Source organism: Balaenoptera acutorostrata, chromosome 17 (assembly GCF_949987535.1).
Source record: "Balaenoptera acutorostrata chromosome 17, mBalAcu1.1, whole genome shotgun sequence".
NCBI classification, from domain to species: Eukaryota; Metazoa; Chordata; class Mammalia; order Artiodactyla; family Balaenopteridae; genus Balaenoptera; species Balaenoptera acutorostrata.
In genome coordinates this window covers 41786874-41813351 of record NC_080080.1, presented here as the reverse complement: position 1 = coordinate 41813351, position 26478 = coordinate 41786874, and the positions used below count along the sequence as shown (strand labels likewise).

The window sequence follows — 26478 nt, the reverse complement described above, 5'->3', positions numbered from 1 at the left end:
CCTGAGAAGCAGCAGAAAAGCTAGATCTCACGTGGGCCATCAGCTGTCTCGGAAAGGGGGCGGAGACGCTGGCGCCCAAGACACGAGGGCACATCCGCCGAGAGGACCTAGGTAGTAGGAAATCTCAGAAATGGAAGTGGGAAAATTGAAAGCACCGAAACAAACTTTGCCTAGATCACAGTTTGAACCTGTAGATCACAGTTTGAACCTGTAGTGCTCACTGCCTTTTACGAAGACAATGAGGCCTATTGATGAGGCTGTTTCATTTGCTCGCTGAGAAACTCCCAGGGAACCGGGAAAACCAACCTGCGACCCAGCTTACCCGCAAGCCGTCTCCCAAGGCAACTGGGAGGAGGCGTGGTCTGAGGATAGGTCCCGCCCTCTTTCTCCAACTCAAATAACGATTGGCTTGGAGGCGCGGCGGTGGCGCCGGGAGGCGGATCCAGGATAACCAGCTCTGGCTGGGCCGCGCAGCCATTTTGGGCTGTGTGGGTTTCCGGGACGTTCCGAGTGCGTCCTAGGTCCCAGGGGTTCTGCAGATCACAGGCCCAGGGCCCGCGTCCGAGTGTCAGGTTGGAGCCGGGAAACGTCCCGGGGGGTAGCGGCGGCGGGGGCAGGATGAGCGCGGAGGCGGCGGACCGGGAGGCGGCCACCTCCAGCCGGCCCTGCACCCCGCCGCAGACCTGCTGGTTCGAGTTCCTGCTGGAGGAGTCGCTGTTGGAGAAACATCTGCGCAAGCCCTGCCCGGGTAAGCGTGGCGCATGCAGCTCGAGTGGAGCGGGACCCGGCCACCGGCGCTGCCCTCCCGTCTCTCACCATCCCGCGCCTTCTCGACCACGAACCTGCGGCTCGGGAGGCGGGGACCGGAGCCGAGCTCTGGCGAGGCCCGCGGCTAAGTATTAAACACACCAGTGCGGGGGCACTGCTGTGGGAGGCCAAAGAAAGGCGCAAAACAAAGGCGCTTCCGCATCCACCCCCTTTTACTGTTCGGGGTTTTAACACCTTCGAGATGGCCTTGTGAGAGCATTTGGGTTGGGGAGGCTGGCTCGAACCCTCCTCTTGACAGAACCCCGCACAGTTTGGGGAGATGGGGAGAAATCAGCTGTTCGGGGGCTGATCCTGACACTAATTAGTTAACTATCTTAGGTTCCTATTTAACTGTTTTATTCCTCAACGAGGAGACTTTACCGACTCTTAATTATATATTTCAAAGTTAGGCTGTAAATCAAAATGAGGAAATCTTTGAAAGCAGAAAAAAACTACAGTTGCCAGATGGTTATTGTATAATGATGATCATGATTAATATCCCAGTTAATGAGTGCTCTCAGGGAAGGTGGAAAACCCCAGGCATTTCTGGAAAGAGGTACTGGCATGAAAACGTTAAGTTCCTTGGATGATATTTTGCTGATTAAGTTTGAATCCAGATGTGGCTTGTTCAGTCTAATAGCCTGGCCTTAGTCTCCTGGTGGAGACTGCTGTGCGAGAAGTTAGTGTACTTCACTTGGGCAGTTTTACCACCTGTATTATATTATGTTCTTTTAATTCATTGCTTTTGACTAACGTTTGTTGAGTGTTTCTGCGTGCCAGTCACTGTGCTTAATGCTTCGTATCTGTTATCTCATTTAATCGGTCTTCATAGTAATCCTGTGAGGTAGGTGGCATTATCCTCTATTTTGCATGACAGAAACAGGTGCAGAGGTAACTTGATGCAGGTCCCACTAATTAAGCGTTAAAACAGTGATTCTAAAGATGACATCTCTTTCCTCTAATTGACATTCGTTGTTTGCTGAACTGGAAATCTATAACCATTATGTTCTTCCCTGTAGAGTGCTTTCTTCTGCAGGAATCTGTTATCCTTTCTTCCTTACACCCTTCCTGATCTTTCCCTTTAATCCCCAGGCACACTTCTTATAAATCATAATCCTTAGTTATTCTAACTACACAACTGTTTGGATTTTTTTTTAACTTTATTTTTAATTGAAGTATAGTTGATGTACAGTGTTTCAGGTGTACAGCAAAGTGATTAAGATACATATATATATATTCCTTTTCAGATACTTTTCCATTATAGGTTATTATAAGATATTGAATATAGTTCCCTGTGCTATACAGTAGGTCCTTGTTTATTTTATATGTATCTGTCAATCCCAAATTCCTAATTTATTCCTCCCCCCTTTCCCATTTGGTAACCATAAATTTGTTTTCTTTGTGAGTCAATTTCTGTTTTGTAAATAAGTTCATTTGTATCACTTTTTTAGATTCCACATAAAGTGATGTCATATGACATTTGTCTTTCTTTGTCTGACTTACTTTTCTTAGTATGATAATCTCTAGGTCCATCCATGTTGCTGCAGTGGCATAATTTCATTCTTTTTTATGGCTGAGTAATATTCCAATGTATGTATGTACCACATCTTCTTTATCCATTCATCTGTCAGTGGACACTTAGGTTGTTTCCATGTCTTGGCTATTGTGAATAGTGCTGCTATGAACTTAGGGGTGCATGTATCTTTTCAAATTAGAGTTTTCGTCTTTTCCGGATATGTGCCCAGGAGTGGGATTGCTGGGTCATATAGTAACTCTATTTTTAATTTTTTAAGGAACCTCCATACTGTTTTCCATAGTGGCTGCACCAGTTTACATTCCTGTCAGTCATGTAGGAGGGTTCCCTTCTTTCCACACCCTCCAGCATTTATTATTTGTAGACGTTTTGGTGATGGCCATTCTGACTGGTGTGAGGTGATACCTCATTGTAGTTTTTTTTGTTTTTTTTGTTTTTTTGTTTTTTTTTTTTAAATCTATTTATTTATTTATTTATGGCTGTGTTGGGTCTTCGTTTCTGTGCGAGGGCTTTCTCTAGTTGTGGCAAGTGGGGGCCACTCTTCATCACGGTGCGCGGGCCTCTCACTATCGCGGCCTCTCTTGTTGCGGAGCACAGGCTCCAGACGCGCAGGCTCAGTAATTGTGGCTCACGGGCCTAGTTGCTCCGCGGCATGTGGGATCTTCCCAGACCAGGGCTCGAACCCGTGTCCCCTGCATTAGCAGGCAGACTCTAAACCACTGCGCCACCAGGGAAGCCCCTCATTGTAGTTTTTTTTTTTTTTTTTTTTTTTAAGAATTTTTTTTTTTTTTAATTTATGGCTGTGTTGGGTCTTCGTTTCTGTGCGAGGGCTTTCTCCAGTTGCGGCAAGCGGGGGCCACTCTTCATCACGGTGCGCAGGCCTCTCGCTATCGCGGCCTCTCCTGTTGCGGAGCACAGGCTCCAGACGCGCAGGCTCAGCAGCTGTGGCTCACGGGCCCAGCCGCTCCGCGGCATGTGGGATCCTCCCAGACCAGGGCTCGAACCCGTGTCCCCTGCATTGGCAGGCGGATTCTCAACCACTGCGCCACCAGGGAAGCCCCCTCATTGTAGTTTTGATTTGCATTTCTCTAATAGCGACATGGAGCATCTTTTCATGTGCCTGTTGGCCTGTTTGGATTCCTTTGTGGTCAAAAACTAATACAGTGAATCCTTTGGATCTTCATAATTAGAACTTAAGTTCAAGAATTATCTTCTTTTAAATCCTAGATCCTGCACCAGTTCAACTTATAGTCCAGTTTTTGGAACAGGCTTCTAAACCTTCAGTTAATGAACAGAACCAAGTTCAACCTCCACCTGATAACAAGAGAAATCGTATTTTAAAGCTTCTTGCTCTTAAAGTTGCCGCACATTTGAAGTGGGACTTAGACGTGTTAGAGAAAAGGTATACAAGATTTAAATGAATTTATTTTTAGTACTCTTAGATATCTTGGTTTATTTCAATGTGTGTTCTTATAATATTGGCCCTTAAAATGAAAATTATTTTTCTCTGCATTCTTGGTAAAATATGCAAGTAGTTTTCAAAAGGTGTAAGAAAATATTTGACTATTAGATGAATTTAAATAACCTTTTAAAGTATAAACTTGGTGTTATCAATAATGAGCCATTTTATTATTGTTCTTTTTTTTGATGTGGTAAGTAGAGAAAATCCACGCCTAAACAGTTTTAAATGTTCAGTTTACTTTTACATATCTGAAGAAAATGAATAAAAATTAATGATGGATGGTACATAATGTTATGGATGATTCCCTATTGAATAATTAAGCTAATTTTACTGGGCATAAATCAATCACTATCTCCCAAACCATTAAGCTGTCTTATTAGAATCAGTGGTTATTTGTTTACAAATAAATAATTTCAAAGGCGTAGTTATGAAATGATTTGTTTTCATCCCCTTCTCACAGTTTAAAAAGAAATACCTTATAGAACATTTGGGAAAATTCAGAAAATAGGAAATAATAGAGGAGGGAAGAGTAGTATTTTTAACATTTTTGTGTGATTTTTGTTGTTTTTCTCCCTTTATTTTTAAACAAAGTTGTGAACATACCTTATATACTGTATTGATTTGTTTTATTTCACATAGCAGGATATCATGAGCATTTTCCCATTTTGTTTTTTGGAGTTTATTCCATTGTATAGATAATTTATTAACTGTTCCTCCATTGACAGTTTTCTCTAGTTTTTCACTTTTATAAATGACAGAGCCTTAAATGTCTATGTCCGTAAACTTTATCTGAATTTCGAGTTACAGCCTTAGTATAGATTGTTAAATTGCTTGGTCAAGTGGTATAAACATTTTTAAAGCTCATGATGCATATTACCAGATTGCATTCCAAGAGAGTTGTATTAGTTTATACTCACACTAGTAGTATTTAAACATTGTTTTTTCACCATATCTTCTATAGCATTAAAATTAGAATTAAAAAAAAGTTTTATTCTTTAATCTAGGGGGAAACTTATCCATTAATAGATTTGAGGCATATCAGCAGGTAGCAATGTGTACAAAAAAATATGATGTATGTGTTACACTTGGAAAATTGAGCATTGATTGGCTATTTGATGGTAAGCAATTAAAATTTTTTTAGATGTGAAATTTATACTGTCATTATGTTAGGAGGTAATTTTTTGGAGATATATTCTGAAACACTTGTGGAAAAAATGATTTAATATTGGGAATTTGCTTCACAATAATATGGGAAGGAGGGAAGTGGGTGGAGTGGAGATGAAACAAGATTGGCCATCAGTTGATAATTGTTGAAGCTGGATGATGGGCACATTGGGCCATATTATATTATTCTGTTTACTTTTGTATATGTTTAAATTGTTTTCATAATGAAAGCTTAAACAGTCTTTTTGAATTTGATAGGTATATTTTCATATAAGTTGTTGAGACAGGTTAATAAAATGGTCCTGTAGATTTACTCCTTTAACAGTGTAATTATTTTTAGTGAAAATACTGAATTGTGCATTTTGTGCTTACACAGCTTATATATCTTTTGATTCTTTCTTTTTAAGTTTGTCTGTTCCAGTACTGAATATGTTACTAAATGAACTGCTGTGCATCAGTAAAGTCCCTCCTGGAACAAAGCACGTAGACATGGATCTGGCCACTTTACCTCCAACCACTGCCATGGCTATACTTCTCTACAATAGATGGTAAATGTTTTCATAAACCTGAAATGTGTTGGGCAGCCTCTCTTTAATTGCACTCTGACTTTCAGGAATATGCTTTTAAGTTACCGCTTCTACTCTAGGTATCTCTCAGAGGATCTTGGGAACAGTGAATCTGTTGGTGGAGAAAATTTATGACTGCATAGATGAAAAGAATTCTGATAAAGATGTGGATGACTTACAAAGTTTTTACTATATATCAATTAGAATTTCAGATAGTTTTTAAGTCTTCTAAGGAGTACTTGAAAAAATACTTGAAGTGTTATATTTATAGTGTGTTAAATTTTGGTTTTTTGGTCTTTTTTACAGGGCAATTAGGACAATTGTTCAAAGTAGTTTTCCTGTCAAACAAGCAAAACCTGGACCTCCTCAGTTAAGTGTGTAAGTTGGCCAATAAGACCCTTACTTGGCACTTTTTTCGTCAGAATTTTTTTTTAATTTTGTAAATTTTTAATAACTCCTGGTACAGAAGGAATAGAGCAGAAATTGGAGGGCAGAAGGCCTGCATAAAGGTGGGTTTGGAGGAGTTAGAAGGGTGAGAGATTCAGATAGTGCTTTGGATATCTAGAGTAGAGAGCTCTGAAAAAGAAGGGGAGCACTTTGTAAATTGTGCCTTTCATCTTAACATTAGCTGACCTGCTTCCAAGTATTAAGATTGTTTTCATTTAATTAAATTTACTTGAAGGAGATATATTTGTTTTGTATGCTGGAAATTATTTTAATTTAGAGTGCAAAAGTTAATTACCATAGTTTGATCATATCCAGAGTTTTAAACCTAGTTCTTAAATTCCAGATAGCAACTTACCCAAATTGGAGGAAGAGAGTATAGTTTCTAACTTGATACAAATGAGCTTTTGCTATCAGTAAGTTTTATTCTTAAACTGAGAGTTTGTTTATCCTTAATGTCTTAATCATTAGTTCATCTGAAGAGTTTAGCAGCATTCCTAGCACATTTTAAATGCCTAAGAAATACCTGATAAGTAAATGAATAAATGGAAGAAATCATTATTTCTAGGCAACATTATTTTCTAATGCTACCTACAAATATCACCTAAAAATATCATTAGTAGAGGGACCCTGGTGGCGCAGTGGTTAAGAATCCGCCTGCCAATGCTGGGGACACGGGTTTGAGCTCTGGTCCAGGAAGATCCCACATGTCGTGGAGCAACTAAACCCGTGCACCACTACTGAGCCTGAGCAACTACTGAGGCTGCGCTCTAGAGCCTGCGAGCCACAACTACTGAAGCCCGTGGGCCTAGAATCCTGTGCTCCGCAACAAGAGAAGCCACCTCAATGAAAAGCCCACGCGCAGCAATGAAGACCCAGTGCAGCCAAAAATAAAAATAAATTAAAAAATATATATATCATTATTAGAAAATCATTTTCTGGGTAATGTTTTGATGCTTAGCATCTGTGTTATATTTTTGTTTGTTTGCATGTCTATATCACCATGCAGATGCTTATCTTTTGTTACTTTTTAAACACCAAAAAACTGTTTGAGGAAATGAATAAATGAAGAAGTAAAAAAAATTGAGAGTTTTTTTGTAATACAAAGCAGATGAGAAAATAATGGTAAAGGAGCATCAGCATTGAGTTTTTGTTTGTTTTTTAAGCATGAAAAGAAATAGCATTAAAAACGTTTTTATATAAATTCAGCCTCACTTTCAAGAATGATCTTTTTTTTTTTTTTTTTTTTTTTTAAATTTTTTTAGTTATTTTATTTATTTATGGCTGTGTTGTGTCTTTGTTTCTGTGTGAGGGCTTTCTCTAGTTGTGGCAAGCGGGGGTGCGCGGGCCTCTCACTATCGCGGCCTCTCTTGTTGCGGAGCACAGGCTCCAGACGCGCAGGCTCAGTAGTTGTGGCTCACGGGCCCAGCTGCTCCGCGGCATGTGGGATCTTCCTAGACCAGGGCTTGAACCCGTGTCCCCTGCATTGGCAGGCAGATTCTCAACCACTGCGCCACCAGGGAAGCCCAAGAATGATCTTTAAGCTTTGAATTTTCAGTCTTGCAAGTAATGTTCGATACTCTTCAATCGTTTCTCTTCTAGTATGAATCAGATGCAACAGGAGAAAGAGCTAACAGAAAATATTTTGAAAGTGGTGAGTATTGGCATCAGTTACACTCTAACCTTTCTGGGACGTATTTAGAGCATGTGTAGGTGCTTCTTCTAATCTTAGGTATATAAGAGTTGGCAAGGTCTAGATGCAATGGCATTTAGATTTTTACTTGTTAGAACATAGTTTGGTAATATTCTAAATAGTACATTTAAAAAAAAAAATTAATTAATTAATTTTGGCTGCGCTGGGTCTTTGTTGCTGTGCCCGGGCTTTCTCTAGTTGCGGTGAGCAGGGGCTTCTCTTCATCGCGGTGCGCGGGCTTCTTACTGTGGTGGCTTCACTTTGTTGCAGAGCACGGGGTCTAGGCGCACGGGCTTCAGTAGTGGTGGCTTGCGGGCTCTAGGGCGCAGGCTCAGTAGTTGTGGCGCACGGGCTTAGTTGCTTTGTGGCACGTGGGATCTTCCTGGGCCAGGGCTCGAACCCGTGTCCCCTGCATTGGCAGGCAGATTCTCAACCACTGCGCCACCAGGGAAGTCCCTGTACCTGTTTTTAATGTTAATGAGAGTGCTTTACCACCAATTCTGTTGTCAAATATTTCACAGTACTTTAGCAGATGTGAGAAATCACTCTTATAGGTGATATGTTTATATTCTTTTATGTTCTTTCCAAATTCTACAATAAACATGCATTATATTTTAAAATTTAATTTTTTAAATTAAAAAAAAATTTTTTTAATTTATTTTTATTTTTATTGGCTGCGCCGCACAGCTCTCGGCATCTTAGTTCCCCAACCAGGGATTGAACCCGGGTCCTGAGAGTGAAAGTGCCGAGTCCTAACCACTGGACTGCCAAGGAATTCCCTAAAACTACTTATGTAGTCAGAAAAATACAGTTATTTTTTAATTGCTCTAGTCAGTATAAAAGTAGAAACACAGTAGTTCCCGTAATTTAAAAATGATCTCTGTAATTCTTTATTTAACACCTACAGTGTGCCAGAGATAACAACTAAAGTGCAGGGGCTGGGAGAGGAGAAGGAAGATAAGAGACAGTCTGTATCTATATACAACAGATAATCTATTTTTAATGTAGAAGCAAAAAACCTGCATCAGTTTATTATTATTGTCTAATGCCTACTAAAAATGGCTGGCACATTGAAGCATACAAAACATTTCTTGAATAAATCAGTGGAACTGTGCAAATCTTTAAAACATTTTTCATTATTAACTGTTTTGTAGAAGAAAGACATCAATCTTTTCCAATGTGTGTTTTCTAATTTCACAATAGGAACCTGTTTCATTTAAAAACAAAATTTTTATTTATTTATTTGGCTGCACTGGGTCTTAGTTGTGGCACTTGGGATCTTCGTTGCCATGTGCAGGATCTTTTTTAAAAAGTTTTTATTTATTTATTTATTTATTTAATTTTGGCTGCATTGGGTCTTTGTTGCTGCGCGCGGGCTTCCTCTAGTTGCGGCGAGCGGGGGCTGCTCTTCGTTGTGGTGCGCGGGCTTCTCGTTGCGGTGGCTTCTATTGTGGCAGAGCACGGGCTCTAGGCCTGCGGGCTTCAGTAGTTGTGGCACGTGGGCTCAGTAGTTGTGGCTCGCAGGCTCCAGAGCGCAGGCTCAGTAGTTGTGACACACGGGCTTAGTTGCTCCGCGGCATGTGGGATCTTCCTGGACCAGGGCTTAAACCCATGTGCCCTGCATTGGCAGGCGGATTCTTAACCACTGCGCCACCAGGGAAGCCCCCCGTGTGCAGGATCTTTTAGTTGTGGCATGCAGGATCTTTAGTTGCAGCATGCGAACTCTTAGTTGCGGCACATGGGCTATAGTTCCCTGACCAGGGATCGAACCCGGGCCCCCTGCATTGGGAGCATGGAGTCTTAGCCACTGGACCACCAGGGAAGTCCCTCTTTTTTTTTTTTAAGATAATTTTAACAAATATAATTGCACTCCTGCTATGTTAGAAACATTTTAAAAATAGATTAATACACTAAGCTACTAAGTATCCTGTAAATATTTTTTGGTTAATATAGTCCAGTGCTGCCATTTTTGTATTTTAATAATTTGTTTATTGATCTTTTGTAGCTAAAAGAGCAAGCTTCTGATTCTATCTTGGTACTAGAGGCAGCCCTTAAGTTAAACAAGGATCTTTATGTCCACACGATGAGAACTCTAGATTTATTGGCCATGGAGCCAGGCGTGGTAAATGGAGAGACTGAGAGTTCCACTGTTGGACTGAAAATCAAAACCGAGGAGATGCAGTGCCAGGTATTTATTTCAGTATTTAATCAATGCATGGCAAATTTTTGGAAAATCTTATTTTTAATTAGAATTTATTTCTGCCCTTGTCCCTTTGATTTTGACTTCAGATGCTATTAAGACTTTGCATTGTATTTAATTTGTGAATTTTATAAGACCTCACTTGAAATTTTTCTAAAAGAAATGGAACGAAAATTTCATTTGATCTTTTGTCTCTGAACTGGTTTCCCAGTTGTATTTAGGAGACTGACAATGCAGTGAGTATGTAACTAATTTACAGTTCATTCAATATTATTAGAAATCTAATCATACCAAAAAAACAAAACTAATATTGTGCTAAACTTTGAAAAATGTGGGGTACTAGAGAAACACCTAGTTTTTCCAAGATCTTAAGGTTGCCTGCTTTCTGTAACTCTGTGCTGTAGTTCCTTTGTTGCTTTCAGCTGTTGTTTGTTGTTAGATATTTTTTGTATTGATGTCTTCTTTTTCCCTGCTGGATTGTAAACTCTTTGAGGTCTCTTTTTTAAATATATTTGCCTCTTTCTCACTTTCTAGCACAGAGTCTTGAATATAATAAAAATTTTAAAATATTTGATGATTGCCTAGAGAGGGCCACTAGCCTTTTACTTTCTGTGTTCTTTTTACATTCTATGTTCATTGTGTGAGTTGGCATGACTTCTTTAATCACTATTTCCCAATCTTGAAAGGGCAGAAGTAGCTCTGACTTTAAAGGGTTTGGAGGTACCTTTTCAGATTAGCTGGTTCTGGAGTTGAAAATAATCCCTTTTCAAGACTTGTTAAGATGGAGTCTTGTACAGTAGGAGTAGGAGTCAAGAGGCAGTGACAGTTGGTAACCACTTTAAATGGTCAATGAAACTTCCATGTAGGAGGTTTCTGGTACTGTCATATCTTACACTCACTGAGTCTGTTTAAAGTCTTGGTAACATGTCTGATTTTCACAATGTAGTGCATGATATGACCTGAAAAAACAGAACTCTTACATAAATGTGCAAGGTAAACCCTATCAAATATTCTTTTAATTACATAGCTGAGCCATAATTTCTGTTTTTTGAATAGCAAATTAGTACTAATACTCATTTCCTGACATGTTAATGTTTAAAGTGCATTTGCAGTCTTTATGTTACTAAAATTTACCTGACTCAAAAGAAAAATCTTAAATTTTTCCTTAGTTAAACCAAAAGTATTACTGTCCTTCAGGGCAGCTTCATTATCAGATTTGTTTTTTTGTTTGTTTTAACCTATTGACCACCTCTTAACTATAGAATTTAAACTCGTTTTAATGGCTAGTCTGTATAATTATACTTGAAAGTATCTTTTTGGTATCTTGTACTCTGCCTGGAAAGGGGAATTATATGTAACTGTAATATGTATGCATATGTATGTGTGTTTATGTGTGTTTAAATCTTTCTCTATTATGTATACACACACATACTATTTTCAAAAATTGCTTTAACACTCTTTTACCCTAGATGGAAGGAAGCGCTCTAGAATGAAAATCAGCCCAACATTAAATGTGTATTAAATAGTGCAAAGCAGTATTCTGGAGGCTGAGAAGAATTAATCTTGATTTGTTGAACAGGGCAGAACAGTATCTGTAATGCATATCAGTCAAGAGTAGTTCAGTCATGAGTACCAAAGACTATTACAGCTTAGGAGTTCAGAGGGGGAGTGAGTATCTGTTGGCTAAGGTTGGTTTGGTGTAAATGGAAATACGGGGTGTGGAATGAAGTTCATTTGTAGATCTGATGTGAATGGGGAATTGAGAAAACTGGTGTGATTGAAATAGAGGAGAATAGAGAGGTTCGGAGAGAGAAATTAGTCCAGATTCTGAGATCCTTGAAGATCAGGCCTTGGGGTTTGAACTTTCTCTTACCTGGGGGAATAATTTGAAGGCTTTTTAAGAAAGTCATATTGAGAAGACAGATCAGTCAGCCTTGCGTAGAGTAAATTTGAGATGGAGTATTAGGAACCTAGAGATCTGGCTTCAAGTCTGGGCTCTGCCAGTATTTGGTTATATGCTTTTAAGCAGAGATGTCACTTTCTGGGCCTTAGTGTTCTTGTTCATAAAATGGCCAAGTTGAGCTCAGTCTTTGAGTTCTGCATTCATTAAATTTAGCTATCAATTTATGAATGTTCTTGGAAAAATATACAGGTTCTATTAGAAAAAGACAACGGGAAATGCATTATCATTTTATAGTCATTAATTCAAATTTCTCAATATTTTATTCTGGCCAGTTCTGTGATAGTAGACATTTGCCCCTTCTATCCCTTTTGGAGAGACACCCCAGTGGCTGTCCCCCTATTCTATGTTAGAAGAACCCCCTACCTTCTGAGACTTGATGGGAAGCAGAGCCTGTTTCGTATAATAAAACTGAAAACTCCAGACACTAGCGTTCTCTACCCCTTATCCTGTTCCAGGGCAAGTATGTCACATAGGTGTGACACACAGATACATTTAGTTTAGACTGAATTAGGAGCTAGCTAGTAAGTCAGTGAAGTGGGGAGGGTAGATAATCCAGTTGTCTTTTTGTGATGGTGAGCCAACAGCAACAGTGACAGTAAACTCTAGTTTCCAGGGGCAGCCCTGGCAGAAGTGGAGCTGCTGCTTTCAGTGTCTGGTGCTGGTGGCTGCAGGTGACATGATCTGTGGAGTCTGGTGTTGAGATGGCTGCAGTGGCGTTGCACTGCATCAGTTTCGGCTCTTGTCCTGGCTGCTTGCTTCCCTTCTCCTGTTTGTTTTCCAAGCCTGATTCTTTGGCTTTCCCTATAACTCTGTAGGCCACCTGACACCCTGAGGGTAAACCTCTTTTCTGCTTAAGTCAGTCAGAGTTGACTCCTGTTGCTCGTGACTAAGAACATGGATTGTTACACTGCTCATTGAAATGATTTTTTCTTTTTTGCTGTATATGTTCCTGTGTTTTGCTGAGATGAAGACGCCTTTGAGTTTTGTCAGCTCTTAAGTTCATGAAAAATTACTGAGCAAACTGGTATTCATTACCATTTTAGGTGTGCTATGATTTGGGTGCAGCATACTTCCAGCAAGGCTCTACAAATCCAGCTGCCTATGAAAATGCCAGAGAAAAATTCTTTAGAACCAAAGAACTAATTGCAGAGGTAAATACAATCATAACAGGCATATGATTTTCAGTCCTTGAAAACATCTATGTTTTTTGGCTTTAATTTTTCTGATGATAAAAAAAACCCAGTAAATGTTCATTGTTGTAAATTTGGTAGTTCAAAAAAGTAGTGAAAACATCAAAAAAAATCTGTAATACCCCTTTCGTAGTTTTAGCTTATTTTTTTTCCAGTTTTTATTCTTTATGTTTTTATACAGTTAAGCTCATGCTGTAATATGCTATTTTGTATCTTGCTTAAATATTTGAATAGATATTTTAAATGTATTCTATTCTGTTATATAGTTGTGCTGTGACTTTATTTTCCTAATGTTTGGGCATTTAGATTGTTTATTTTTTTTATTTACTATAAAGTTGCAAAATTTCTATCTCCAAGCATAAATTTTTGTTTGGACTTTAGATACTTTCAGGTTAAATTCCTGCAAGTAGAATCACCATGTCAATGGTCATTAATTTTTTAAAGGATGTAATAATATGTAAAGCCAAATTGCTTGTTAGGTACATTTCTCCGAAGGCACTCCAATCAGCAGTGAATTTTTTTTTAATTGCTAATTTGATGTGTGATCTAGAATATCTTTTAAAAATTTGCATTTCCTTGGTTCCTAGTAGGGTAAACATTTTCATGTGTTTGTTGTTTGCATTTTTCTTTTTGTGATTCAGAAAACTGAATTTTAAAGTATATAACTAGGTTTTTGTATGCCTGGTGCCCAGAAAAATTCCCACTTCAATCTTTCCTTTCTTCACCAGAGACATTGATTAAATGTACTAGAGATTTACTTTATTGGGAATCCCCATTTTACTTTGCCTGGGGCACTCATCAGATTTCTAATTTTATGGCATTTCAGGTATAGTAGTTTAAAACTTTAATTTTTTAAAAAAGTGTGTCTTTTAAAAATTTTTTTCTGTTTTGGTGGAAGCACTTCTGTTTATTCCAGTTGAGTGAAGATTGAGTTTTCCTTGCTGTCCCCCTTTAAATCTCTGCAAGTATATGTATTTTAAAATATTTTAAGCTTGTTTTTAACAGTGTTCACTCTTTGTTAGTGTCTTAATTTTCATACCTACATAGAGTAATAATAATGTCTACCTTTATGTTGGCCTGAAAACTCTAAACCAGGAGTCAGCAAACTTTTTTGTAAAGGGCTAAATAATAGATATTTTAGGCTTTGTGGGCCATATACAGTTTCTGTGGTATAGTCTAATTTGTTGTTACGGTTTTTTCCCCCCCTTTACAACCCTAAGAATTGTTCTTAGGTCAAGAAATCTATAAAAACAAGCCACGGGCTGGATTTGGCCTGTGAGCAATATTTTGCTGACCCCTGCTCTAAACCTTTTAACTTTTTATGGTTCCTCCAGCCCTGAATTTTCCATTAGCATTTTCTTGTACTGTTAAAATGCACTGAATGGGTGCTAGACTATTGTTTCTATTACATTGATGGATAATGATATATACCTCTTACTTTACAGATAGGTTCATTATCTCTTCATTGTACCATAGATGAGAAGCGGTTAGCTGGCTATTGTCAAGCGTGTGATGTTCTTGTACCTTCTTCTGATAGTACATCTCAACAATTGACTCCATATAGTCAAGTCCATATTTGTTTGAGATCTGGCAACTATCAGGTAAGATGTGTGATGGGGATACAATAGTGTAACGGTAAAGCACTGGAAGCCAGACAGCTGAGTTCAGATCCTGACACCACCATTTACAGTTGTGCCATTTAGGGCAAGCCGGACTGTCAGATTGGCCTGCAAAATAGTTCTAATAATTAAGCTTCTTATGAGAATCAAATGAGAAGTTATAGTTTATAAACTCTAAGGCAAAGCACTGGACAGATGTTGACTCATTATTGATATTATCCTTTCTTGAAGGTATAGCATTTGCCCTTTTTTTTTTTTTTTTTTTTTAAATAAATTTATATATTTATTTTTGGCTGTGTTGGGTCTTCGTTTCTGTGCGAGGGCTTTCTCTCGTTGCGGCGAGCGGGGGCCACTCTTCATCGCGATGCGCGGGCCTCTCACTATCGCGGCCTCTCTTGTTGCGGAGCACAGGCTCCAGACGCGCAGGCTCAGTAGTTGTGGCTCACAGGCCCAGTTGCTCTGCGGCATGTGGGATCTTCCCAGACCACGGCTCGAACCCGTGTCCCCTGCATTGGCAGGCGGATTCTCAACCACTGCGCCACCAGGGAAGCCCCAATGCTTTTTTTTTAATTAATTAATTAATTAATTAATTTATTTATTCATTCATTTATTTATGGCTGTGTTGGGTCTTTGTTTCTGTGTGAGGGCTTTCTCTTGTTGCGGCGAGCGGGGGCCACTCTTCATCGCGATGCGCGGGCCTCTCACTATCGCGGCCTCTCTTGTTGCGGAGCACAGGCTCCAGACGCGCAGGCTCAGTAGTTGTGGCTCACGGGCCCAGTTGCTCTGCGGCATGTGGGATCTTCCCAGACCAGGGCTCGAACCCGTGTCCCCTGCATTGGCAGGCGGATTCTCAACCACTGCGCCACCAGGGAAGCCCCAATGCTTTTTTTTAAATTAATTAATTAATTAATTAATTAATTTATTCATTCATTTATTTATGGCTGTGTTGGGTCTTTGTTTCTGTGTGAGGGCTTTCTCTCGTTGCGGCGAGCGGGGGCCACTCTTCATCGCGATGCGCGGGCCTCTCACTATCGCGGCCTCTCTTGTTGCGGAGCACAGACTCCAGACGCGCAGGCTCAGTAGTTGTGGCTCACAGGCCCAGTTGCTCTGCGGCATGTGGGATCTTCCCAGACCAGGGCTCGAACCCGTGTCCCCTGCATTGGCAGGCGGATTCTCAACCACTGCGCCACCAGGGAAGCCCCAATGCTTTTTTTTTAATTAATTAATTAATTAATTTATTTATTTATTCATTCATTTATTTATGGCTGTGTTGGGTCTTTGTTTCTGTGTGAGGGCTTTCTCTCGTTGCGGCGAGCGGGGGCCACTCTTCATCGCGATGCGCGGGCCTCTCACTATCACGGCCTCTCTTGTTGCGGAGCACAGGCTCCAGACGCGCAGGCTCAGTAGTTGTGGCTCACAGGCCCAGTTGCTCTGCGGCATGTGGGATCTTCCCAGACCAGGGCTCGAACCCGTGTCCCCTGCATTGGCAGGCGGATTCTCAACCACTGCGCCACCAGGGAAGCCCAGCATTTGCCCATTTTAAGTACATTCTATAAGAAACTCTGTAGGCAGAACTTTTAAGTTTTAAAATTACAGGTAGAGAACTTTTAGTTTTATGGAGCCTAAAGTCTTGTGTCTGATCTGAAAGTATGACCTCGTAACCCTGCCTTATTAGCCACTGCGAACATTAAGACTGAAGGAGAGCGTGAGCAGAGCGGTTTTGGTAGGTTTGGATAGTCTATTGCATAAGCCCATTTTGCCAGGGAGTCTGGTCATCATCTCAGTTTTAATCATGAAAAGGGCTTAAATTAGTCTGTTGAGATTTTTATTGCACCCTCTGTGTATATATCTTTAGTTTTGTAATGAAAATCACTGGGAATTAGAATTTGTACTTTTAAAACCTTTTTTGGAAAGCCTTCATTCTAGGAAGTGAACAGTGCCTTCATGTTATTTAATTCAAAACAGAAATTATGAAATGACAAAGGTATAGCATATACCTTTAGTTTTGTGTCTCCAAACGGACTTTTAGCCTAGGTTTTTAGTTCAGTCTTCTCAACTAGAGTTTATTTTTTTTCAGAGAAAATAGAAGATAGGGGATAAGTACTTCCTCTCCCTCCCTCTGGCCTCTTTTTTGCAAATTCTGCTTTGCCCTAGGGAAGAAAATTAAACTTTCTTGAAGATAGATTTCAGATACAGATGAAGTTATTAAACCCTAGAGATCTTTCAGTTACGTATTCCTAGTACAGGCTTATGGAGGGTGGGGATCAATTATGATAAGATATAGAATCTTTAAGAAGGTCCCTGGAATGGTAAGACCTGTGCAAACAAGACCTTGGAAATATTAGTCATACATAGGCACATATTACTGTGAATACAATAAAGTGCCAAAATGTGTCACTCAGAAAGTAGTGTAATGGGTAGCTAGGAAGGGGGAAAGAGCAATTTTGTTGCAACTCTGAAATTTATCACTTCAGTTATGTATGCAGGAGTATCTTAGAAATCATGTTTACCTTTTTTTTGTTTTTTTGTTTTTTGGTAATAAGATTCTGTTTGTATTAACTGTATATTTTTGTGTTGTGCTGATGAAGTAGTTATTGAACAGTTGTAACAAATATGTCTTCTCCCATTTAGGAAGTGGCTTACTTGCCCCTGTGTAGCTTATGTTTTGCTATGGAGGTGAAACAGTGGTTGCTTTATAGGTTTGAAACCATTTTTGTCAGTGCTTTTGTGGTAGAGCTGATTAGCTTTAGCTGTTTCCAGAAATCCCCACACTATCACCCCTTCTTTCTCTCTTCCATTGATAAAGAGATAAAGAGTTGATAAAGAACAGAAAAAGACTCTAATAATGTGGGTGTTTCTGTAATTCACTAAATAATATATTTTAAACCATTTAAATTGATTAGAATAGTTTCTTAACATGTTATATTTAGATGAATTATTTTTAATTAATTAGTGTTTTAAAAAGTTTGTTGTATGAACCCCTCCCCCCCTTTTTTTTTGGCTGCACTGCGCGGCCTGTGGGATTTTAGTCTCCCTGCAGTGGAAGTGCAGAATCTTAACCGCTGGACCGCCAGGGAAGTCCCTGAACCCATATTTAAAGTGGATGAGAAGAATTTAAAAACTTTCTCTCTAATAACATAGCTGAATTACTTCTTATTCATTGATTCTTCTCTCACCTCTCCCTTTTGATCTTCAATTTTCAAAAAGGGTGAGGGGGTGCTGTTTGTATCTGTAACGTAATTTTAAAATTTTAGAAAGAGAAGATTTTCCTAGCAAGATTTTTTTTTTTTCCTAGCAAGATGTTGTAATGATTTTCTTCACTGTGTAATTTCTATTATAGAAAGACTTTTTAAATTTTATTAAAAAAATTTTTTTTTGGAAAGATTCTTTCATGATCTTTGAAATGGATGCAATTTTGTGTCTGTGTTCTAGGAGGTAACAAAGATTTTCGCTGAAGACAATTTAACCTTCAGTTTACCTGTGCAGTTCCGGCAGTCAGTCCTAAGAGAGCTCTTTCAGAAAGCTCAACAGGGGTAAGGAAGTGAATTACTTTTTGATTTTTGAATAAAAGGGTAAGTGTGCATTTCAGATTTATCAAAAACATCCCTCCAAACTACCTGTATGTCTGACACAATACTTTCACTTTTTTTTAGTATATGGGAAGTTAACGTGGCCAGAGGAGCCACTTTAATGTTCATCTAATCCATTTTAAAAATGCTTGGGGAAAAAAAATTTACATAGCAGAATTTGATTCTGTTACCTAATCTGTATAGCTAAATTGTCCCTTGATAAATTCAAGAACTTCCCATGACTTAGGTATTTACTAACGTGCCTGAATATCGTAAGATCTTACCTCTCAAGAATAAATGGCTCATTCTTGTGATTTTAGTTTTGCAATATATTCCTTTTTATTAAAAAAAATTAGTGTATCTGCTTTTGTATTCTACAGAAATGAAGCTCTAGATGAAATCTGTTTTAAAGTCTGTGCCTGTAACACAGTCCGTGATATATTGGAAGGTAGAGCGATTGGTGTTCAATTTAACCAGCTATTTCTTAGACCTAATAAAGAGAAAATAGACTTTCTTCTTGAGGTAAGACGTGTTTTCCCCTTTTGATTTATAATTTTGCTTTAAGTTTACCAGTGATCTCTTAGCTACCAAATCCAGTGCCCTCTTTTCTGTCTTCATCTGACTTGCCTCTCTGGCTGATAGATGTTACTACTGATAGACCATGATCTCCAACCCTGTCTTCTGCTGGAGCTCTTTTCTGGTTCTCCTCCATCACTGGATTTTCCTTAGTCCTCCACTGACTTCTCTTTTGCTCTCCCTTTAATGTTTTTATTTACAAAAGTTTTGTCCTTGGCTCACTTAACTTCTCATATCACTTTTTATTCTCATCCAAAACTTCAATCACCTGCTCACTAAAAACCCTTGGATCATACTTCTTGCCTCTCATGTGAGCTCCAGAATCTGTGTTTCTACTGGATCTTTCTCTTTCTTTAATAGTCTTAATGTAATAGACCTTGAGAGGAGTACATAGAGTACAATTAATACCATTTAGTTCTAAACATACAACACTGCCAATGCTCTAGAAGTCCTTCTTATGCTCCTTACCAAACCCTCTCTGCCTCTCCTTGAGGAAACCACTGTCCTGCGTTTTGTGATAATCATTTCCTTGCTTTTCATTACAGTTGTATCACCTTTGTATGTACCCTTAAAGAATATTCTTTAATTTGCCTGTTTCGAACTTTCCATAAATGAAATCATACAAAATAAATTCTTTGCCTCTCAGTGAACATACTTGAGATGTTTTTTCAAGTTGTATGCAGATACAGTTTTTTTTTTTCCATTGCTGTAAGGTGTTACAACATTATATGACCATGTCACAATTTATTTATTTATTCTTAAGATGATGGACATTTGTGTTATTTACAATTTGTGCCTATTGTGCTTCTTGGAACATACTGTACATAAATCCTGGTGCACCCACATACAATTTGTCTGTTACATTCCTGGAGAAGGTTTATCTGCAATATTACTATATAATTTCCAAATGTTTTTGCCACTAGCATGCATGAGAGTTCTCGTTGGTCAGGATCTTTGTCAGCACTTGGTATTGTCAGATTTCCTGTCAGGGTCATGGTATAATGGTATCTTATTGAGGTTTTAATGTCCATTTCCTTTATTACTGAGGAATTTAGCAGCTTTTCATTTTTTGCACATACGGATTTTGTCTTTTGAGGTACCCATGCCAAGTGGTATGCCTCATTTTTCTGTTGAATTGTCTTTTTTTTTTTTTTTGCAGGAGTTTTTTATATATTCTGTCCTTTACTAGTTTTAAATATCGCAGGTATCTTTTCTGCGTTTCACTTCTAACTTTTTATTATTTTAAAAGTTCTTAATTTTAATATAATAAAATTTATCAATCTTTTCCATAAAGGAAAAGATTAGTGGATTTCTGTGTCTTGTTCAAGAAAGCTTTTCATATCCTGTAGTCGTGAAAATTGTCGTATATCTTACCTTCTAAAAGCTCTAGAGCTTAGCCTTCTTTTCACATTTAGGTCTTTAATCCACCTATGATTGACTTTTGTGTATTAACATGAAGTATGGGGTCTGATGTCATTTTTTTCCTCACTTGTTCCAATACCATTTATTGAAAGTTCCATCTTTTTTCTACCAATCTCCAGTACTACCTCTCTTGAATGCCAAGTATCCATACGTGTGTGGGCCTGTCTCTGGGCTGTGTTCTGTACCACTTTTCTGTTTGTTTACCCATACATCAGTATCCCTGTCTTGATATCATCTGAAGTACAAACCTTGGTTTTCAAAGTTGTATTGGTTATGCTCGTCTTTTTGCGTTTTCTTGTCGACAGTAGACTCAGATTGTCAAGTTCCGCACATAAGCCAGTTGGATTTTTGTTTGGAACTACATTACCTTTAAAAGCCGATTTGTGAAAAGTTAGTGTCTTTACAATATTGAGTATTCTAATCTGTGAACTGGTGTAGGTTTTGATTTATTTAGGCATTCTTTAATGCCCTTTAAAGCTTTATAATTTTTCCATAGAAGTCTTTTTATTTTTTTTATGAACTTGAAAATAGTTTATGCATTGGTATAGAGGTATAGTTGAACTCTGTATAATGATTTTGTTTCCAGCTACTTTGCTAAACTCTTAAAAATTCTGTTTATCTGTAGGTTCATTTGTTTTTCTAAATAGTCTTTATCTGTAAATAATGCATTTTGGTTTTTTCATTTTCTAGCCTTTTCATTTTTATTTCTATGTGCTTGTTCTTACTGTGCTGACAATGATCTCCAGAACAATGTTTGGTAGAAAGGGCTCTGATGGGCTTCCTGGTTTCATTCTTAGTCTCAAAAGCTTGCACTCTTTCACTGTTTAGAATGATGTTTATCATAGGTTTTTCTTACAGTTACTCCTTATCTGATTAAGGAAGTTTCTGTTTATCCTTAATTCACTGAAGGCTCTTTTTTTAAAAAAAATCATGAATTATTTTTAGATTTTATTAAATGCTTTTTCTATGTCTATTATGATAAGCACGTAATTTTTCTCTTCTAATTGGTTAATGTAGTGAAGTATATTAGTTTTTAAGTGTTGAAGTACCTTGTCTGGATAAACCCAACTAGGTTGTGATCTTTTTTTTAAACTGAGATATAATTGACATGTAACATTGTATTAGTTTTAGGTCATGTTATGATTGTTTTTAATATATATTGCTGGATTTGGCTTGCTAATACTTTAAGATTTTTTTACATTCGTGTGTGAGATTGATGCATCTGTTTTTTTTCCTTCTTGTCCTGTCTTTGATTTTGTTACTAAGGTCATGTGTGCCTCATAAATAAATTGAGGTATGGATCATTTCTTTTTGCCTGGAAAAGAAAATGGATTCATTGCTTTTTTCAGTGTTTGGTAAAATTTACCAATGATGTAGTTGGGCCTGGAGATTTTTTTTGTGGGAAGATCTTTGGCATTGATTCAATTTCAGTGATTTCATCTGCTGTTCTTTTTTCTTGATTAGTTTTGAGAAGTTCTTTTCTAAGAATTTGTCCACTTTATCTAAATTTTTAAGTTGATTAATATTAATGTTTTTAGTTATCTTTTCAGTGTTTATAGCATCTGTAGAGATGTCACCTATTTCATATTTTTCATTTTTAAAAAGTTGAGGTGAATTCACATAACATCTCTGTTATGTTGCTTATCAGGAGTTACCACATATTCCTGAACACATGACGACACATGTACAATGCATCTCTATATTTGAATAAACAATCTCATGAAAGGACACTAAAGTATTATTTATCATAAGATCTTACATATGGTAGCAAACTTAATTATGTATACAGTGGGGCAAAATTATTAGAATGTAAATATATTGTACATACTCCAAGATGCTCAGATGTGTTATATACTGATAGCATGACCTATTCATCTGAGCAAAGTACTTTTAAGATACTGTTTCTGAGCATGGTAATTAAAAATACTATTATTCCTTTTTTTCTTTTAATAGCTTCATTGGGATGTAATTCGCATACCATACAATTCACCCATTTAAAATGTGCAGTTCAGTGATTTTTAGTATGTTCATAGAGTTGTGCAGCCATCACCTCAGCCAGTTTGACAACATTTCATTCCTCTCTGCCCATCTGCAACAAAACTCCTTATCCATTAGCAGTCATTTCCCATTTTCCCTCAATCCCTTCAACCCTAGGCAACTATTAATCTTTTTGTCGCTGTAGATTTGCCTGTTCTGGACATGTCATATAAATAACTTCTTTCATTTAATGTTGAAAACTTGAAAAATTTGATCCATGTTGGAGTGGGTATCAGTACTTCATTCTTTTTTATAGCTGAATAGTATCCCATTGACTGGATATGCTCTTCAGTGTCTATTTTGAGTGTTCATTCATCAGTTGATGGGCTTTAGGGTTGTTTCCACTTTTTAGCTCTTACGAATAATGCTGCTATAAACATTATATAATTTAATTTTTGTGTCAACATATTAGAGAATATTTGACAATTTCTTAAGGTTAGGGAGCTTTTACACTAATAATATATATTTTTTGACTTCTTGTAAATAATATGTGGGAAGGAAGCCTAATCTAATAAACTCAATAATATTATAAAGATATTATTTTTAGATAACTAATATTTTTATAGCTGGTTTCTGTTACTCTTTATTTTCATTGTTTAGTTTTTAAACCTTGGTTATCTTCTTAACCATTGGTTCTATATACTTTAACTATTATCGATCATTCTTTTCAACTATCTAAGATGACCCTTTTCTCACTTTTCTGACAGGAACTTCTGATTCTTAAATTTATCACTCCATTTAATTTGGCAACGTACTTTGTAAATTTTGGCAGAACTTGTTCGTATGCTAAATAGATTATTCTTTACTGCATATTCTTTGGTCTCATCTCTTAAATTTCTTAACCAAATCTGTGACTGATAATGTTTGAAAGGAAAATTCAGTTGTTTTTAAATCTAAACTTTTCAGACTGTAGTATAATTATTTTAAAGTACCCATATTCAAATAAAAATTACTCAAATTCCTAGGTATGTTCAAGATCAATAAATTTAGAAAAAGCTTCAGATTCTTTGAAAGGAAACATGGCAGCTTTTCTAAAGTAAGTGCCTTTCTTTTCTTTTTCTTAATTTTGAACTTAGTCCTGTGAGAAAAATATATTTTATTCCTTATTGTTTTGGATTTGCCCTGCCTATCTTATAACCAGGCAATAATTGGTATTTAAGAACAGTTATGGTTTAGATTCATGTAGTCGCATAAAACTTAGGATTCTGTCAGTTACTCCTTTTGTATATTGTAGCATTGAAATCACAAATTTTAAATAAGGACCAAAAAGAAATTTTAAAAGCTGTTTCAAATTATTGTTGTGCAGTTATTGAATGGTGGCTTTTTAAACAGTTTATTAATAAAAATTGGTTAATATGATTGTTTTCCCCAAACTAAAATTATACACTTTTTTGTTTTATAATATTTCTTACTGATCTAGGAATGTGTGTCTGGGGTTGGAAGACCTGCAGTATGTTTTCATGATTTCTTCACATGAGCTTTTCATTACATTGTTGAAAGATGAAGAACGAAAGCTACTTGTTGATCAGATGAGGAAGAGATCCCCTAGAGTAAATCTGTGCATTAAACCAGTAACTTCATTTTATGATATCCCAGGTTAGCTCTGCTAGCTAAAATGTTGGCACATTCTGCCCCTCAGTGTATTTGAGGATATCCTCTTAATTTGTTTCAGATTACACGAATGCTGGTAATTAATAGACATTTACCTGTCTTTTGTAGTCATATTTCTGTCTAAGCAGTTAAGTCTTGGGACTCTGCTGAGTCTCTGGTTCATGGAGATATAGGCCTAGATACATAAAAGATTTTAGCTGGGGAAGTAGACCCACGTAACTCTGCTGCTGTGTTCTTGAAGGTAAAAGAGGATGGGAGGAGAGTGGTTGAGAACAATAAAAGGTACAGGCTTGCATGCATTTCAGCCTATATATCACCGTGATCCTGTCTTCTGGCTAAACATTCAGCTTTGGTAACATTGCCATTTTTGCCTTATTTATTTGATGATTTTCTTGCATTTTTTTCTCTTATTTTATAAATATAAGTAGAAAATATAGTGCTGCTCATTAATAAGGAATACAAGCTTCAACACTTAATATGGGGGAGACAGAGAATTCAGTTGGCTGAACGAACTTTTAGCTGCTTTGACCCTCATTAGATTTAAACTGCTTTGACAGTCCAGGTGTAAAGGGAAAGAATAATATTAACACAGATAAAATGCTGGAAATGCATTATTGAAGACTATATCTGAAAGCCGAGTTGTAGTGAGGGATTTTAATGATCAATTCTTCATTTTCTGGGGAATGCAGTGCCTCCACCTCCTCATTCTCCCCTTCAGAAAACACATTCTTAATGTTTATTGCTCAAAACATTTTAACATGCTTTTAACACAGTATGTTCCAAAGTAGGAGACTGTCTATATAAGTTAAATTTTTCCATATATCCCACATAATTCTTTCCATGTACCAGTTACTGATTTTTATGTTTTTATTTTCATTATCTTTATTAAATGCATTCATTTATTAAATGAAGACATAATAAAAATTGTGTTAGGCTTTCTATATGAGAGTGAAGTTAAAATAATTTGCATTAAGTTGAATAAATCAGTTTTCAAGATGAGAGATGCTTTTAACTTATAATACTTATAAACATGCACAATTTCTCTCAGTAAATTACCATTCTCATATTTATAGGATTATGTATACCTTTGAATCAAATCATTATTTAAATGGAAACCTCTCCTTCCTTTCTTAGCCTCAGCAAGTGTCAACATTGGCCAGTTGGAGCATCAGCTGATATTGTCAGTAGATCCCTGGAGGATTCGACAGATTTTAATTGAATTACATGGTATGACTTCAGAGCGCCAATTCTGGACAGTGTCTAATAAGGTAAGAAAACCCTCTCTTAAGCACAGATAAGAAGGGACTTCCCTGGTGGTGCAGTAGTTAAGAATCCGCCCGCCAATTCAGGGGACATGGGTTTGATCCCTGGTCCGGGAAGATCCCACATGCCGCAGAGCAACTAAGCCTGTGCACCACAACTACTGAGGCTGTGCTCTAGAGCCCGCGAGCCACAACTACTGAGCCTGCGTGCCAAAACTACTGAAGCCTGCGTGCCTAGAGCCGTGCCGTGCCGTGCTCCGCAACAAGAGAAGCCACCGCAATGAGAAGCCCACGCACCGCAACAAAGAGTAGCCCCCGCTCACCACAACTAGAGAAAGTGCGCGTGCAGCAAGAAGACCCAACGCAGCCAGGAAAAAAAAAAAAGAACGGATAAGAAAATTATCCTTGTTTTCTGATGTAATTTCATAGAAGAGCTGTTCCCTGACCTTTTTGGGAATAAGAACCCCTTTTATTTGTCAGCAATTCATCAACAATGTGAAGGACCTGCACATGAGAGTAATTGCACTTTGAACATCCATTGACAGAGAAAATATGAAATATCCAAAAAAGATACTATTAAATCAGTAACAACAAAAAATGAGTTTATATTTCATTTGTTGTCTAACACCTACATGCATTTTCAGTATAGCTGTTAATATGTGTGTAAGGTATAATATTTATGCAGTCTGGAGCTAATACTTGCTGTGTGCTTACAGAGTATTTTTGGTTTAGTTTTTTCATATCTTCTTTAAGTCTAAAGCCTACAGTTTAGAACCACTTCATTAAAACTTCTTTTTAGAACATTTTTGGCTTTAGATATTCTTTTTAAAAATGCCAAGCTAATGTTTCTGAAGTTGTCTATTTAAGTTTTCCTGTGTGGAAAGTGCAAATGAAAATAGCTTTTTAAACATTTCAGTGGAATGTAGCTTGAGATACAAGGGAAACAGTCCACAGATACAGGTGAAATTAAAGTACTATGGTAGAGCTTCTAATTTAACTGCATACTCCTCCTCTGCTGAATATGTAATAAAAAGCAGCAAGAAATTGCTGTATGTTTTGTGAGGTTTGAACGTAAAAGTGCAGTGAAATGAAAAATTGGTCTGAACCTTAGTTGGGCTTCTTAGCATTGACATTGTTATTTGTGTTCATTTATATAGAGAGCAAGTATATAGCATAATAGTTAAGAGCGGGAGTTCTGGTACTAACTGCCTGAGTTTGAATGCCAGCTCTCTACTTAACTAGCTGTATTGTCTTTGGCAAGTTATTTGACTTCTGTGTGTCTCCATTTTCTCATCTGTGAAATGGAGATAATAGTACCTACTTAATACTGTCGTGAGGATCATATGAGTTAATACGTAT

General features: G+C 37.5%; 1 protein-coding gene across 2 annotated transcripts in view; it reads left to right on the top strand.

Moving 5' to 3' along the window:
• Positions 1-459: 459 nt before the first annotated feature.
• INTS8 (integrator complex subunit 8) overlaps positions 460-26478 on the top strand; it is a 48294-nt gene continuing 22275 nt past the window's right edge. For both annotated transcript variants that reach the window (XM_007164935.2, XM_007164936.2), the window contains exons 1-13: positions 460-748; positions 3569-3743; positions 5375-5515; positions 5840-5911; positions 7580-7631; positions 9676-9858; positions 12877-12984; positions 14469-14624; positions 18075-18175; positions 18592-18733; positions 23212-23282; positions 23667-23842; positions 24992-25125. In XM_007164935.2, the coding sequence (XP_007164997.1) occupies positions 619-748; positions 3569-3743; positions 5375-5515; positions 5840-5911; positions 7580-7631; positions 9676-9858; positions 12877-12984; positions 14469-14624; positions 18075-18175; positions 18592-18733; positions 23212-23282; positions 23667-23842; positions 24992-25125 (1641 nt within the window). In that variant the 5' untranslated portion in view covers positions 460-618. The remainder of the gene's footprint in view (positions 749-3568; positions 3744-5374; positions 5516-5839; positions 5912-7579; positions 7632-9675; positions 9859-12876; positions 12985-14468; positions 14625-18074; positions 18176-18591; positions 18734-23211; positions 23283-23666; positions 23843-24991; positions 25126-26478) is intronic.